The sequence below is a fragment of the Gasterosteus aculeatus genome, chromosome 13 (genome assembly GCF_964276395.1).
Source record: "Gasterosteus aculeatus chromosome 13, fGasAcu3.hap1.1, whole genome shotgun sequence".
In the NCBI taxonomy this organism is placed as follows: Eukaryota; Metazoa; Chordata; class Actinopteri; order Perciformes; family Gasterosteidae; genus Gasterosteus; species Gasterosteus aculeatus.
The window spans coordinates 20,614,357-20,629,129 of record NC_135701.1 but is presented as its reverse complement, the minus strand read 5'-3'; the positions used below and the strand labels follow the sequence as shown (position 1 = coordinate 20,629,129).

At 48.5% G+C, this 14,773-nt stretch overlaps 3 protein-coding genes across 6 annotated transcripts in view; 1 reads left to right on the top strand and 2 right to left on the bottom strand.

Annotated features, from left to right (window-relative positions):
- Positions 1-2,058: 2,058 nt before the first annotated feature.
- Positions 2,059-5,255, bottom strand: LOC120830473 (transcriptional regulator protein Pur-beta). The gene has a single exon (XM_040195140.2). It carries the CDS (start codon positions 5,253-5,255, stop codon positions 4,149-4,151), a length of 1,107 nt encoding a protein of 368 aa, XP_040051074.2. The 3' UTR covers positions 2,059-4,148.
- Positions 5,256-5,699: 444 nt separating this feature from the next.
- On the top strand, positions 5,700-7,902 carry LOC120830476 (histone H2A.V). Of its 2 annotated transcripts, XM_040195143.2 has the most exons (5): positions 5,700-5,839; positions 6,846-6,923; positions 7,043-7,156; positions 7,292-7,421; positions 7,517-7,902. In XM_040195143.2, the coding sequence occupies exons 1-5, from the start codon at positions 5,738-5,740 to the stop codon at positions 7,576-7,578; spliced, it is 486 nt and encodes a 161-aa protein (XP_040051077.1). In that variant the 5' UTR covers positions 5,700-5,737; the 3' UTR covers positions 7,579-7,902. The 2 variants fall into 2 exon arrangements, with proteins under 2 accessions (XP_040051077.1, XP_077942356.1); XM_078086230.1 differs by having other exon boundaries at positions 7,043-7,421.
- A 2,016-nt stretch (positions 7,903-9,918) lies between these two features.
- Positions 9,919-14,773, bottom strand: part of hs3st1l2 (heparan sulfate (glucosamine) 3-O-sulfotransferase 1-like 2) — a 14,470-nt gene continuing 9,615 nt past the window's right edge. For all 3 annotated transcript variants that reach the window (XM_040195142.2, XM_040195141.2, XM_078086229.1), the window contains 2 exons: positions 11,699-12,139; positions 9,919-11,258 (listed from right to left, as the gene is read on the bottom strand). In XM_040195142.2, the coding sequence (XP_040051076.2) occupies positions 10,593-11,258; positions 11,699-11,944 (912 nt within the window). In that variant the 5' untranslated portion in view covers positions 11,945-12,139 and the 3' untranslated portion in view covers positions 9,919-10,592. The remainder of the gene's footprint in view (positions 11,259-11,698; positions 12,140-14,773) is intronic.

The following is a 14,773-nucleotide window of genomic DNA, read 5'->3' as shown; positions in this document are numbered from 1 at the left end:
CATAACACTTCTCCAGGCCTCAGCTTTGCCGTCTTCAACCTAATCTGTTCTTGTCTTTTTGCTCTGTTTGCCAGCGTGACGGCCCCCGCCGGGACATGATGAGTGAGTGTTACGCGAACCCCAACCCGGCCCAGCCCTACTCATCACTCCTCTCGATGCTTACGTGCATCAACACACAAACAAGCGCTCACTGAATCACGTAACGCATCTCAGAAAGGCTTGTTGTGCGTTAACTTTCTGCGGCGTGGGTCCCTTTCCACCCTTGCATTGCATCAGCTTGTGCGGAACCTATTTGGAAGTTGATGACGAACAATGATTCTGCAAAACCCTCTGCAGGTCAAGCGGCAGGTCACGATGCATCTTGTGTGTGTTTGACTGAAAGCGCCGACGACGCCGAAGTGAAGGCTGAGCTGCGAATGATTCTCCCTCCTTTCAGAGTTTTAAAGGACTGGATTAATGAAAAGAATAGACTGTGAACTGTGCGAATGTGTTCATCTCGGGTGTCCTGCACACTTGGATCCTGCACCGGCGTTGAAGTACCGCAAGGCGGATAAACAGAGGATTTGGCGTCCGATGAGGTGTTGGATCAGGGGTCCGTTTCTACCCAGCTCGACCGGCACGTCGGCCTTTGGCCTGTTGCTGGTGGCCGCCGCTCGAGGTTCACGACCAAGATGTTTTTTAAATCGGTTTGGACAAATTCCCCGGCATGCACATTTTGGCGCCGGCTGTGGAATGCTGAATTGTGAAACCGCCTCTTGGTGTCCGATGGGATTCCATTTGCACAATGGCCAGTGTTTCACCAGATCCGCATTTCCCTCAGCTGTCATGTGTCTCTATGTAAGTGGGAAGTAACAAGCTGCATCACCAGCAGTTGACCCCGAGGAGGAGATACACCCGTGGAGCTGAGCAGTGTAAATTAGCATTATTATGCGGAATAATTGAACCTGGAATGGGATCAAGCCGCCCCCTGCTGCCCTCATTCCCTCGCCCTCATTAAAGTTTACATTATTATGAAGCAAATAACCCACGATGTAGTTGCAATGCACAGATATTTTCCCGTTGGATGAACAGAAGAACACCTCTGATGCAGATGTTGCCAAGAGGACAGCTGTTGCTTTAGAATCCAAAGCTGATGCAGTTGTCGGGTCGCTAGCAGGGACAAACCACATGTCAGCTAATTTTATTCAACACCATACATACACTTTGAATTCCCGTAGGTTGGATTTCAATGTGAAGATGTGCACATTCAAAAAAATGCAGCCCGACGTGTCGGGTGAATGCTTTTGCAATGAAATGTAGGACCTCTCGAGTCTTTCCTTGGAACCACCCTTCCTGTTTTTTTTGAGTGCAGCGCGCCGGGTGACTTCCGGTTCCCCCGACGATCAACCTTTGACCTGACCTGCACCCCGCAGGCCTCCACGCAGCCGAGTGCGTCCCGTCCAACCCCCAAGGTTACAGCGACCCCTAGTCGCTTCCACAGAAAGAGCCGCTGCTGTGGGCCGGGTGCAGCCTCACGCGCTTCATGTGGCTTGAGGAAGTGTTCTTATATCATTTATTTGATGTATATATACTTAAAGTTACAAAAGTTAAGCACCCATTATGAGGGAAGGTCAAGATGTCAATATTATATAATGCAGGACGCGTTTGACGTTCCCTGTTTCAGGCAGACGTCTTTGTTCTCTTTGACACACACACTCTGCTTTTAGAGTCAGTGGCGTGAAAAGCACTGAAAACAATGTGCCTGCGTAAACTGTCTGTGCAACAAGTCGTGTCAAAGTCTGAAAGGAAACACTAAATCACTCGTGATCTTGTACCGGTTTCATGAACAAAGCTTCTACTCAAAGGACTTGAATGGGACTACTTTTCTGTTTTTACATGCCAGCGGTGGACAGCACACAAAATATCGGCTGGATTTTACTTCCATTCTGATTGTGAATAAAATGTGTTTAGGACAGTTTCTTAATAAAAGAGTTATCTCTTTGAAACCTTTTGTTTCTCTTCAATGTGTCAATTAGTTGAGAAACAGCTGGCTGTAAAGTGACAAAAAGACCACACCTCTCCTGAGCAAAAACCTTTTTTATTTCTCGTCGAAAGGAACTTGGTAGAATATTACAGCAGAACACACATGACTGAAACAGCTGCCATTTCACGTAACACAGTACAGGAAGAAGGATGTAGTTCAATCTCATGTGTAGTATTATATATAGTATATTTATATGAATATAAAAGAAGGAAAAAAAGAACTATTGCTCCCATGTTTGTTTTTTTCATATGGCGTTAATCTGCTGCGTTGAAGTGGGCAAAGTTCAGCGAGAGGTTTACCCACCGCAGGAAGCGGGACAATGACAGTGACGTGTTCCCAGAGTTTGGGAACTTTCTGGCTTTTTTTTTTAATGTGTGTTATCGGGCTGGGAAGTAAACGTTAACGTCTCGACATCGCAAGAAATAAAACTTGAAACCGCTTTAAAAAAAAAAAAAAAAAGGATAAATACCATCGTACAGCACACAGAATACGCAAAAGAAAAACACAAGGCAGCTCCGCGTAAGAGCACGCATGCAAAACAATAAAAAGTATATCTTTTCTTTTTTTTTTTTTTTTAAAAGGAGCGCTAAAGACAAAACGTGGATGATTGCAGGTGTTTATGTTCGTGTCGTATGGCAACCGACGGAAAGCCGTGTGAGTAAAACGTGGTGGACTGAAGCGAGGGGGCAACTCGACGCTGTAAAGTGAACTGGAGTGTTAACGACAGACTGCTTCAATGAAGTCTATAGAAATTGCTATAACATACTTTGTTATCAATTTGTACTCGTCTTAATTTCCTCTAAGGAATAAAAGAAACTTTAGGAAAAAAAGCAGGTAGGAAATATCACCCTGGACAGTTGCATCCAAGTTTAGTGTTTTAAATAAGCCACTTTAGGCAGCGTTATCTGATAAATGTCTCACGTTTCGGACACATATTTCAATATATCTCTTTTGAAAAATAATCTATACTTGACCTTTTAGGAAAGGTAAATCTCTTCCAGTATATATATATGTTTTTCTTCAGCACCCCACAGTTGATTTGTTTTTCAAGAGGACCAATTTTTTCTTACAATCAGACTGAATATCCTTCAGTCATCGATGGTCCGAGTTCAAGGTTGAAAAGGATCCAAATGGCGCACCTTAGTTATTGAGCTTTTGCTTGAAAAATCATGACCACTGCCAGAGGCCCTTAGCTCACCGCGACCCGGATGACCAAGAGGTCACAGGGGTCAAACGTGGCCAACCACGTCTGCACCCGGAACCTCCTGAGGGTGATGTGCAGGCGCCGGTAGCGCCGACTATACCGCCAAATACAGAGACTGAACGCGCCACGTTTCATCTGTCGGAGCAGGAGGCTAGCACCGGAGGGAGGGGGCAACGGGGGAGGGGGCAGAGGTCATTAAGGCTCCGAAAGAGCCGTGTGCTTGTAACAGGTAACCGTACGGCGACCTCGCCTGGGCCGAGTGAATGTCGGAGGAGCCCAATAGATGAGACGGCGGCTCGGCGGGGAGGGGATGGGGGTTCTCCCCGGGAAAGCTGCTCCGTACACCTCAGTTTAGACTAAAACACACACACACACACACAGCCCACACGTCGAGCAGACAGCGGGTCAGCACCAGGTGAGCTCCACCAGGTGACCTCCTACCTACGGATGTCACCCAGGAAGTGGGTCCGGTAAACTATTGGGGTACCTTGAGCGCTGTCAAACTTAATTGGCTGGGCGAACTATACATGTGAGGTTATCAGATAGAAAATCAAAGTATATACTTCTATATAGATGTAGGTCTATTTAGTTTATATATATATATATATATATATATATATATATATAGATTTATTTATCATTGGGGGGCCTCATATGGGAGCTGACTACTGCAGTCCGCACTCATTTAGCTAAAACATCCACCTAAACTTTAGGACAGGATTCTCTTGTATAGACAGCGTTTTCTCAGTCATATATACGTATATATTTCTTTGCATTTTTTTTTTTCTTCAATTTGCCTCCGTTGTTCTAGCATTTTAAAGTTCGATTCGTCATGCACAGAATAGTCGTTCCTCTCTCTCAGGTTATCGCCAGGCTTCGCATCGGGTGGGTCGGCATCCCTCTCTCCGCCTCCCCCGGCCGTCAATCGTCGTCCACGTCGTCCCCCTCCGACTCCTCGCCGGCTCTCCTCTCGTACATCTTATCCCGGTGCCTCTCCTGGATCTCTTTCATTTCCTCGGCGTAGCGGCTGAACGCCCCCCCGAACTTGCCCCAGGCCTTGAAGGGGATGGTTATAGAGTTCCTGTAACTGGGCTTCACCTCGCTCACCCGTAAGAAAACTCCGTACTTGTTGGACCCGACGTCGAAGAAGAACCGCTTCGAGTCCACCATGATCGAGGTGCCCTCCGGCAGCTCGCTGTACCCGCCGGGCCCTCCGCCGCCGGCCAGCTCCTCCTCGTCTCCCCCGTAGTCGTCTATCAACTTGGCCAGGGCGTCGCGGAACTCTATCAAGCCCTGGGCCGGCAGCGCGATGGTTTGCCCGGCCTGCAGGCCAGACCCCGGGATGCCGCCCGCTCCGACACCGAAGCCGGGGCCTCGGTTAACGGTCTGCCTGATGCGGAGGAAGCGGCCCCGCTGGTTCTCCTTCAGGTCGAGGTAGTATTTTCGGTTCTCGCGCACCAGGAACTCGCTCTTCAAGGCCCGCCTAGGCCCGGTGTCATCCCCGCCGGACGATTGGGCGATCTGCTCCGGGGTGCTAGGCCCGAGCTGGGCGTAGTGCTCTATGAAATCCCCGAGGTAGTCGCGGAACTCTGCCGCGACGGACATGGAGAGGGTCAGCCGGCTCTTCGAGCCGCCGGCCCCGACCTCGGCGATTTTGATGAACCGGCCTTTGGCGTTCTGCTTCACGTCGAGGTAGAAGCGTTTGTTCTGAATGTCCAGCCGCTTCGACGCCAGCTCCTGGGTCTCCGCGTCCCGCTGGTAATGCTGGAATCCGCCGCCTCCGCCGCCCCCTCCGCCGCCGCCGCCGCCGCCGCTGCTGCCTCCGCCGCGCTCGCTGCCACTGTCCCCATCCGCCATCTTCGCCACCAGCAGCCCGTTTCTCTGCGTATCTTTGACCCCCACCACAACAGCCCCCCCCCCCTTCGCCTGCCGAGCTCGCTGTGGATACCGGACGGACGGCTGCGCGGGCTCCGATTGGCCACTACAGCTGTCAGTCACATCAATCAGCTTGGAGGTTCGCGCGTCCATTCGCCCACCATCCTGTCTGTCAACGTGACGCGACCTCCTCCTGGATGACTTTCACGTACATACTGTACTTGCACTTCATAATAGCGCTTTACGTTGGTATTAAACTCATGTACAACGTGTATCTACATCAACAATAACGATATGTTCGTTGGTCGATGGCAAAATCAGTTCTATGAAGCGGGTAGTATAAAACAATGTATATTTGAAAACGTTATGAGTGTCATTGAATTAAAAGAAGAGTTCGTCCATTTGCGGCCTTCAGACTATGTATTTTGTACATCTTTGGGACGGATGCCCCTGGAAGGACACTCTCCTCATTCTGTCCCGCCTACTTATTGGTTCCGTGTGCAAAAGCAGGCACGATGATCCCGGGGTGGGGGATGGGCGGATGCTCTACAAGCCGCCAGGCGATTGGTCACAAGAGAAATTTGAAGGAGCAAAACCCAATCTGATTGGCCCTCCAGTCTCCCACGAGGGGTTGCATGCAAAAGATTTGCCAAAGGGTTTATTGTTTCTTTGCTTTCGGGAGCCGAAATTGTGTGCTATCTGCTCGGTTCTACAATCAAATAACGCGACGGAAAATGGTAGGTAAAGAATTTCTGCGGGCACCACGGTACACCTGTACCGCAATTAACGAGACACGGCGGAAAGTGCTGTTTTACATCCGAACTGAGGAAATTCGACCAGAATGTGTGGTTAAAAAAAAAGCTTGATAAAGAGCTAACTGTCAGCTAATACGTTAGCATTGCCGTTCGCGCAACAGCACAGAGTTCGGGACCGTTTCCCCGTTAAATGCAACACTAATCGCTGTGGGGCAGATGGTTCCTGTTAAGCTTGGGGTTTATTAAACGCCTAAACTCTGATTAATACTTTTATTGTTCTGCATTCGGCGTAGCCGCTCTCAACGGCGGATTAGCATGCTACGCTTAGCTAACCCCCGTCCGGTAGCCCGGCGGATCGGTTAACGTCGGCGGTGTTGTAGTCGCCCGTTTAAACTGCCAGAGTGAACTCGACCCGTGCGTGCGACTTGTGTGCGTGCGTGCGCGCGAGTCCGCCACGGGGACTTTTTAACCGTTGGAACGAACAGACGAAAAGTTAACGATAAATGTCCCGACGCGACATTCTGTTGTGCGTTTCGCGGCGACCTTCCCGCATGCCGCTTCTCGCCATTTCGTCATAAATCAACTCTGTTGAATCGTATCAGCCTTTTTTTTTTTTAAAAACACGGTTGTAGGTGTAAAGTTTGGGTTTACTGCCTTTTAGTACCCGGTGCCCGTGTTCGTTAACCGCCTCTGATCTGCTGTGTCGGGTTGCGGTTGGCGGGAAAGTGGGACCAGTCCAACCGGGCGTCCGTAACGTTTCCCCTTCGAAGCGTCTTTGTTTTACCACTTCGTGCGCACATTTAACGTATTATGAAGCCTCAACCGTGTGCACTTATTTGAATATGTGAGCGGTTGTGCTATGTGGTTTTCTTTTCTGGTGCACGACGTATTTCCAGAAATTCAAACCTCACCTCCTCATGCTTGTGTCCGTTTGCTAGTCTCACTTCCCACTCTTGATTCCTATTGTTTGCTCAAAATCCCCCCACAGGCTGGTGGCAAAGCAGGAAAAGACAGTGGCAAAGCCAAGGCGAAGGCCGTGTCTCGCTCCCAGAGGGCTGGGCTGCAGGTAAATTCTCTCCTCTTATAAATGCCTGTGGCCTAGCTGCCCATGTTGTCCTCACACGCACCGTTTGTCCCCCGTCTGTTGTGTTCAAACCCCGTTTATTAATGTCTGTTTCCTGCCAGTTCCCAGTGGGTCGTATCCACAGGCACTTGAAGACTCGCACGACCAGCCACGGTCGCGTAGGAGCCACGGCAGCTGTGTACAGCGCAGCCATCCTTGAATACCTCACCGCTGAAGTAAGCCGCCCCCCGAACATTTTGTGTGCATTTGTTATTGACATTGGCGCTGGAAGTCACACCATGTGGTGTTTCTGTGTGTGGGGGGGGGATCGGTTTGCGTTAATGCCCGTCTGTTCATTTTCACGTTCTCAGGTATTAGAGTTGGCGGGCAATGCCTCCAAAGACTTGAAGGTGAAGCGTATCACTCCTCGCCATTTGCAGCTGGCCATCCGCGGTGACGAGGAGTTGGACTCCCTTATCAAGGCGACAATTGCTGGAGGAGGTGAGTCAACAGAGACGTGCATTATAATTGTTCTATGCCTCATACACTCATCTGAACCATTTAATCCTACCAATGTTTTTTTTGTTTGTTTCCAGGTGTCATTCCCCACATCCACAAATCCCTCATTGGAAAGAAGGGCCAGCAGAAGACTGCATAGATGCCATGTTGACCATACGTTTCAGGGCTTAGGCTTTGATAGGACCAGGAGTTCACATGTGTTCTTTTTTATTATTATTATAGCAAGAAAAGAGTGATTGTTAGGATTTGTGTTGTAATATTTTCCCATTACTAGAAAATAAAGTTAAAAAAAACCCCTTAACGACAAAACCCCCCTTTGTATGTTATCGTAGAACGTTTGACTGGGGATTTAATGATTATTTCAAATGACTTTGTTCAAGTGAATTTGTTTGATTGGCCTGGGACTCTGTAATGTTTTATACTGAAAAAAGAATTGTTAAAACCGTTTTTATATAAAAACAAACTTGTATTGTGGTTATTTTCTTAAAGTTACAAGTGTTTGGGGGGCTGGCAAATTGGGAAACAACTGCTAAATGCGAGAGGGTGCTTCCCCTCCCATTGACTTACTGTAATATTTTGAACTGCACATGGACAGTGATGTATTAACAGTTTTTTGTTTAAACTCAAAAGGAGAAGTTGTTATAAAGAGATTCCAACCTCTGGTCCAGTATTTCCTGTGATCAAGTGACACTGATCCTGCGTGGTTGTTTTTTCCTCAGTGTTATTGTCATTATCACAACTATATAGTTGGTACGGTAATATTTGGAGATTGGTTGATCATACCTGTGCTTAATAATGTGTTCACACCACCTAAATGTATGCACCAACTGAAATGTCCCGACTGAGTCATTGCCCGTTTCAAGGAAAGAAGTCCATTGAGCAGAGGAATTAACTATTTTATCTTTGAATAAATACCCGTTCTGTCGTCCGTGGCTTTAAACAACTACTGGAATTATTTTGCAGTCTTGAATATGAAAAGCTTGTTAATGTAATGAAATTAATGAAAACTACATTGTTATTTAGATATTTACATCGATATATTTCAGGGATTAATCCAGTTAGAGAAGTGGAGTATTTAATTAAATGTTTATGAGTAAGCTTTACTGTCCTGCCACTTCATTATTTGTCCTGCAGGGGGAGCCACCTGCATTCACAAAGACCTTCCGTTGCCGGAATTACTGTAGTAATACAGAAGTATTCAGCTATACAGCAAATACACCAAACACATACATTTTAAAAGCGTGAGTACATTAATAAGTGGTATTTGGGTTTTATTATGTATGCTGCAAGGAGGTGCGACAGAAACACCGGAATACATCAAATAGGAGCAACAGGACCTGTTGACCTGCAGGTGGATGCAAAGAAACTCCACGAGACAAAGTTGGTTATGAAGCGTCTGGAAACTCCCCCCCACACCTCCTCCCCCCTCCTCCCCCTTTACATGCCGTAAAGATTTATCTGATCGGATGTGACGCGAGAAGCGTCGTCCTCATGAGCGCCGGCCTCAGCAGGGAGCACATGAAAGACGCAGCTTCCTCACATCTTCAAAGGGGCAGAAGCTCCTGTTTATTCTTACTCTCTCTCTCTGTCTCTGGAGGGAGGGGGGCGCGGGGACCGGGGGGGGGGGTCAGCCAGAGGTCATCCATCACATTCTCTTCTGCAGCGGAGAGGAACCGCTGGAAGGAGTCGTTTCTAGGTAAGTCGTTGTAAACAAGTTTGACCAAAGGATGGAGAAAGACGTCTCCTGCACAACGTTCAGCACTAAAATGACAAATCTAAGAAACACCCCGTACTGCAAACTCTTTCTCCGTGTTGGATGTTAAGCTCAGTTTGACTGTGATAATTGATTAAATTATCCCAGATTAGATTAGATTCAAGATTATTGTCCTCAATAATCCTCAAATATCCTCAAAAATTGTAAGAATTTCATTGAATATTGGACTGAAAACTTCTGGATTTTGGACTTTAGGTCAGACAAAACCACACATCTGAAAACGTCACCTTGCGCTTCAGGACACCGTATTAACCATTTTATGAACCGAACAAAAATGGCCATTAAGAAAGAATGTAGTTCAAAGCACTCAAGCTTCATCTTCTTCCCTCTTTCTGAACCGGATGTGGCCGTCAGATTTGTTCCCGCTGGTGAAGTCTGCGCCCATCCTCCAATCCCACAGTCCAAACCGATCGGCTCCCACGTCACGACGTGTCGGTCTGACTCGGTTCCAGGTGAACCGAATCGACTGAAGACATCCATTCAGGGCTTCGGACAAAGACGGTGGTGGAACTGGAGGCAACGACCTGACAGGAATAACACAACGATGAAAAAACAGACGCGGGAGCCTTTGATCGTCGACGCAAAGAACGCGTTGGATCGTCCCTGACAGCGAACATCTTCAAAGAGTCTTTATGTTCGATGTTTTTAAACCCTTTAACACCTTGCAGCTGGCTTCACTGCGGTCTGGTACCAAACGGGACATCGTTGGACTGAACACATTTATTAGAAGGACGTCTTTATAAAAAATAAAGATAAAAGATAAAAACACACACCGTACCACATTGGCCTTGAAAGTGAAAACAGAAAACAAGCCTTCAAGGTGGCTTCTTTCAAAAGAAGTAAAAAAATAAGATATCTTAAAGTCACTAAAAGTCAAAGAATGAAGAAACAGAATGGCTCAACTAAAATGTTTCTGCTAGCAAACACAAACATGTTACAAATGTTCAGATGGAATCAAACAGTTTAGAAAATCGTCCACATCAAACCTCCATTGGTGTTTATTTTTATGCGATCAGAGCGTTTAGTGCAACAAACGAATTCTTTTCACCACTTTTTCTACATCTTCTTCTCTTAACGCCACACAAATGGTCACTCAGAGGCCCCTGGCGTCTCCCCCCGCTCTGGGCCTTCGTAGCCCCCGAGTCCATCCCACCGAGGAGGCATCAGCAGAGGTTTGTGTCGGGTCCCCCCCCCCACACACACAGACACACAAACCGTATGTGCTGCTTTTCGGTTGTGTCCACATTTACACCCGAGTACGTGATGTCGGTATCAACAACGAGAGACGCTAATGACAAAAACAACCTCTAAACTCATCCACAAACCACAGCGTCCTCTCTTGTTTTCGGGGGAATGTGTCCCCCTCCGCCGTCGCCGGCTCAGCACCAGGAGAAGGACCTCCCGACCATCTCAAAGAACAGCATGTTGGGCCCTCTGAAGTAGCGGCAGAGCTTCCTGAAGGCGCGGCGGGCGAGCGGCGCGTGCGGCCGCCCCTTGGACTCGTCCAGGCACTTGTCGTGCCCGGCGGACAGGAGGCAGTAGAAGCCCTTGGTGGTGTTGTAGTAGAAGTTCTCCGGGCTTATCCTGGGCTCGAGGTCCAGGAACCGCTCGGCCTTCCTCAGCTCGGGGAAGGGATCCCGGATGAGCGCGTCGCCGTCCACCACGTGGATCTGCTCCCGGGGGAAGACCTCCAGCCAGCGGGCCAGGTGCTGGTGGTAGAGGCTCCGCTGCAGCGCCTTGTAGCCGGGGTCCACGTGGCCCTCCTTGATCAGGAGCTCGTCCAGCGGCTGGTAGGGCTTGTGGCGGGTCAGGCGGTTGTGGAGGACCTGGGTGTAGTCGGACACCAGCCTCTCCGCCGGGTCCCGGACGATGAGGAGCAGGCGCACGGCCGGGTTCATGTCCCAGACCCGCGCGGGGACCTGAGGGGAGGCGAAGTAGCCGGGGGTCTTCTCCACCGTCAGCTGGCCGGGGAGGGTGAGGGGCATCTGGGCCCGGTACCAGGCCAGGCCTCGGAGGAAGTGCTCCTCCACGTTGAAGTAGTGCACCTGACGGAGGGACAGAAGGTTGAGGTGGTGAAGATGAGGAGAGCGGATGGATGAGGGGATGAGGGGGAATCTTCAATGAGAGACGGCCCACATTTATCCTCATGAATCATCGTTTGTATATTTAAAGATTCAAATAATGCATTGTATTATCAATCACGCGCTAACATCTTCAATGTCTCTCTTTTTTTTGTTGACATATCAAATGTTTTCCCAGAGGGAATTTGGGATTTCTGTTTTTATCTAAATTTTCTTAATCAATTTTAGGAATGAAATGTTGAATAAATCAGGATGTGAATGATACATGATCAAACCCCTCTCTAATACCCCTCGCTTGATAAAGGTTTATTTGCAATGTATTTATTTTAAATATGCAAATAAGGCATTTGTGTAACCGTATCTGCTCCACCTTCTATCGTTCTCGGCCTGGTCGGTCTTTTTACCTCGGCCTTGGCCACTTCCACGTCCGGGTGCAGGTTGAGCATCTCCAGCAGCGCTCTGGTGCCGCCTTTCCGCACGCCAATAATAATCGCTCCGGGCAGCCGCAGCTGGGTGGCATTGTAAGAGGAGGAGGAGGAGGATGACGAAGAGGAGCTGGAAGCCCCGCTGCGTAATTCCCTTAAGCACACAGACAGCTGAGTCTGCAGCAGCAGAAGCACCAGCAGCGCTAGTATCACTGTCCACAGCATGGTGCCACACACACACACACACGCACGCACACACACACACACACGCACGCACACACACACACACACACACACACACACGCACAAACACACACAGGGGAGCGGAGGTTATGTGCACACGCTCATGAAGCTGTGAGTGATTCGGGCTTCTTATCAGTCAGCAGGGGGCCTCAAGAGGAAGCTCTTCAATTGGACAACCTATGAGAGAAGAAAGACAGACGGAACGTGTTATTGTCCACTTACGCTGTTTAACTGCCACTTTCTTCTTTTCTGTACAAAGTAGAAAAAGGGATAAATGCTGCTGATGAACAAGCTTTCTGCCCCCTTCAAGGTTAATCACAGACTCAGGATTTAAAAGCACAAAACCACCCACAACATTCTGAAAACAAATGTCTTGCATCTGCACTTGTTTCCTTAAGCCGAAGCTGCAACTGTTTTGTCACTTCCATTTCACTTTGAACATTTTAAGAGGCCTCGGCCATGAAACAAGGGAAATATGACGATGTTTTGCCCGAGTGCTCCAGTAGAACCAGCAGGTTGTGTATGAACAAAGGATTGAAATATGGACATTTACCTTAATGACTTCTAGTTTCTATTCAGGGAAAGAATATACATGGTAAATATTTCCCGTGAGCCGGGGGAGGATGGAGTCACTCCCAGATGTTCACCGTCAACTCGTTTCATCTCACGCTGCACACAACGGGACACTTTCCCAAGCCTGAGCGGCCCAGAATACACACGGCTGCTGTGAAGTGATTATGGGCAGGAGGATATTTTAACATTAATCTCCATCTGAAGCACGGAGAGAAGAAGACAAGAGGAGACGCATTGATAATGGAGGCTGCCTTGAGGTTTGCGGCGTCCCCGAGGACCACGGACCCCCCGCTGAGCGCAGCCGAACCAGTTTTCTCAGTGTGGAAGAAGCGACTGTTTGAACGCTGCGTTATGTCTCATGCGGTTCAGTCCGCTTTACTTGCAGCCTGCTAAAAATAATCAACTGAGGAAGTATATATATATAAGTTTACAGTGAAAAGGGAGGCGCCCAGGTGCTGAAAGAGAAGTGAAAGAGAAGCCACAGATCGCTCCAAAGGTGGCTGCTGGCGTGCGGCGGTGCGTCGTTATTCGGGCCTGTGTTTTCTCCGTCAAGAGGTCAGAAAAGTCTCAGCAGGGAAAGGACAGAGTTTCCATTCATTCGTGGCGCGCGCCGTGTACTTTGTTAGCGAGCGGCCACCTCGGTAGAAACGACCACCGTTTATGAGGACTTTAATTTGTGATTCTTTAACAGTTGAATTTATTTTAGCTGATTGTTGTTTTGCTATCAGGAGCACCACCAACGATCGAGGAGCCTGCAGACGCTTCTTCTTGTTCTGTTTGTTGTTGTGTTTTTGTTGTTGTTGTGTTGAAGCCGCCCAGATGCGACTGACTTATTAATTATTGTGACAATCTTCTGGTTCAGAGGGACCCGGCTTAGCGATGTTCCTGCAGCGGAGCGCTAATTGGCCCTTCAGGGAGTGTCGGTGCCCCCCCCCCCCCCCCTACGGCTTGGCGACATTGTCGTCATCGATGTTGCAACCTTTGCGTCCCCGGTTGAGGGTGGAGAGGTTGTAATGTTTTTGGATTTGATTTTAATAAAACCAAAGCCGGCTCCCTGTATTTTTAAATGAAAATGGCTGAAGGTTGTTTTATCCCCTTTGATCCCCACGGACGCTGCTGAGAATTTTGCGGCTGTATTTGATGTTTCTTTTCCCCCCCGGAGGTGATTTACAAAAAAACAAAACCAAATCATGACCTTTGGTTTGATGGATGACCTGACGCCTTCTTCCCTCGCCGTCATCGTGCAAAGGAAGAACGTGTCACCCGAGAAATTCATCCCTAAAAACTGATCTTTAAACAACTTCAGAAATATTTCAAGACGCCCTCACTGTGTGTGTGTGTGTGTGTGTGTGTGTAAGCTGAGACAAAGAGCGACATCTTTTGGGATGTCGGAGTGTAAATGTGTGTGTGTGTGTGTGTGTTAAGTGGCAGCATGAGTCCCCTGTGACTCCTGTAAACTGGAATACCCCCCCCCCCCCCCTCACCTCCCCTCCTCACCCGCCTCATGACCTTCCTCTTCCTCCCTCCTCCGACCCTCTCGCTCACCCTCGTCCTCCTTCACCTTTTGCCCCCCCCCCTCTCCCCCCCCCGTTCCTGGCTGAATCCCTGTTTATGGGGATTCGCCAACGAACCGCGCCGCCGCGCTAATGGCTAATGGCGTTGCCCTGCAGCGGCCTCTCAGCTGCTCATAAATAAAGCACAAGCGCTCCTTTCCGGCCTCTGATCTTTCTGAGGGAATGAACTTTTTCCTCCTGACGGATTGGAAATGACTGGACTGGATTCACAGACGAGAAACGTGTTTGCAGGTCAGCAAGTGGCCGTTAAGTCACTGCGACTTTGCTGCACTAACAACAGTGCAGTGGATTTATTCACTCTAAATACTATTTGGATAAATATCGGATTCATTCAGATGACTTGTGTACTCTTTGTTTGTGTGACTTCTTTGTCAGTTCGGGTGTGTGTTTCTGGAGTATATGAATTTATTTCACATGTTTCACCATCTATTTTCTAATGTTTCATTGCTGTCTTTTCTTTGTGACTCGTGATTCTCATGAGCGATGCGTGAATTCTCCACATTGACAAACACAACACTGAGATGGGAATGGTGGGGGGGGCTGTAAGTATCTGTGAGGGGCAGATGCTGTCATGTGTTCACGGGAGAGTCTGCGTGCCCTCTAAGTTTTGGTCTGTGTGTGTGTGTCTGTGTTTGTGTGTTTTGTATCATCTGCATGGGTCCTT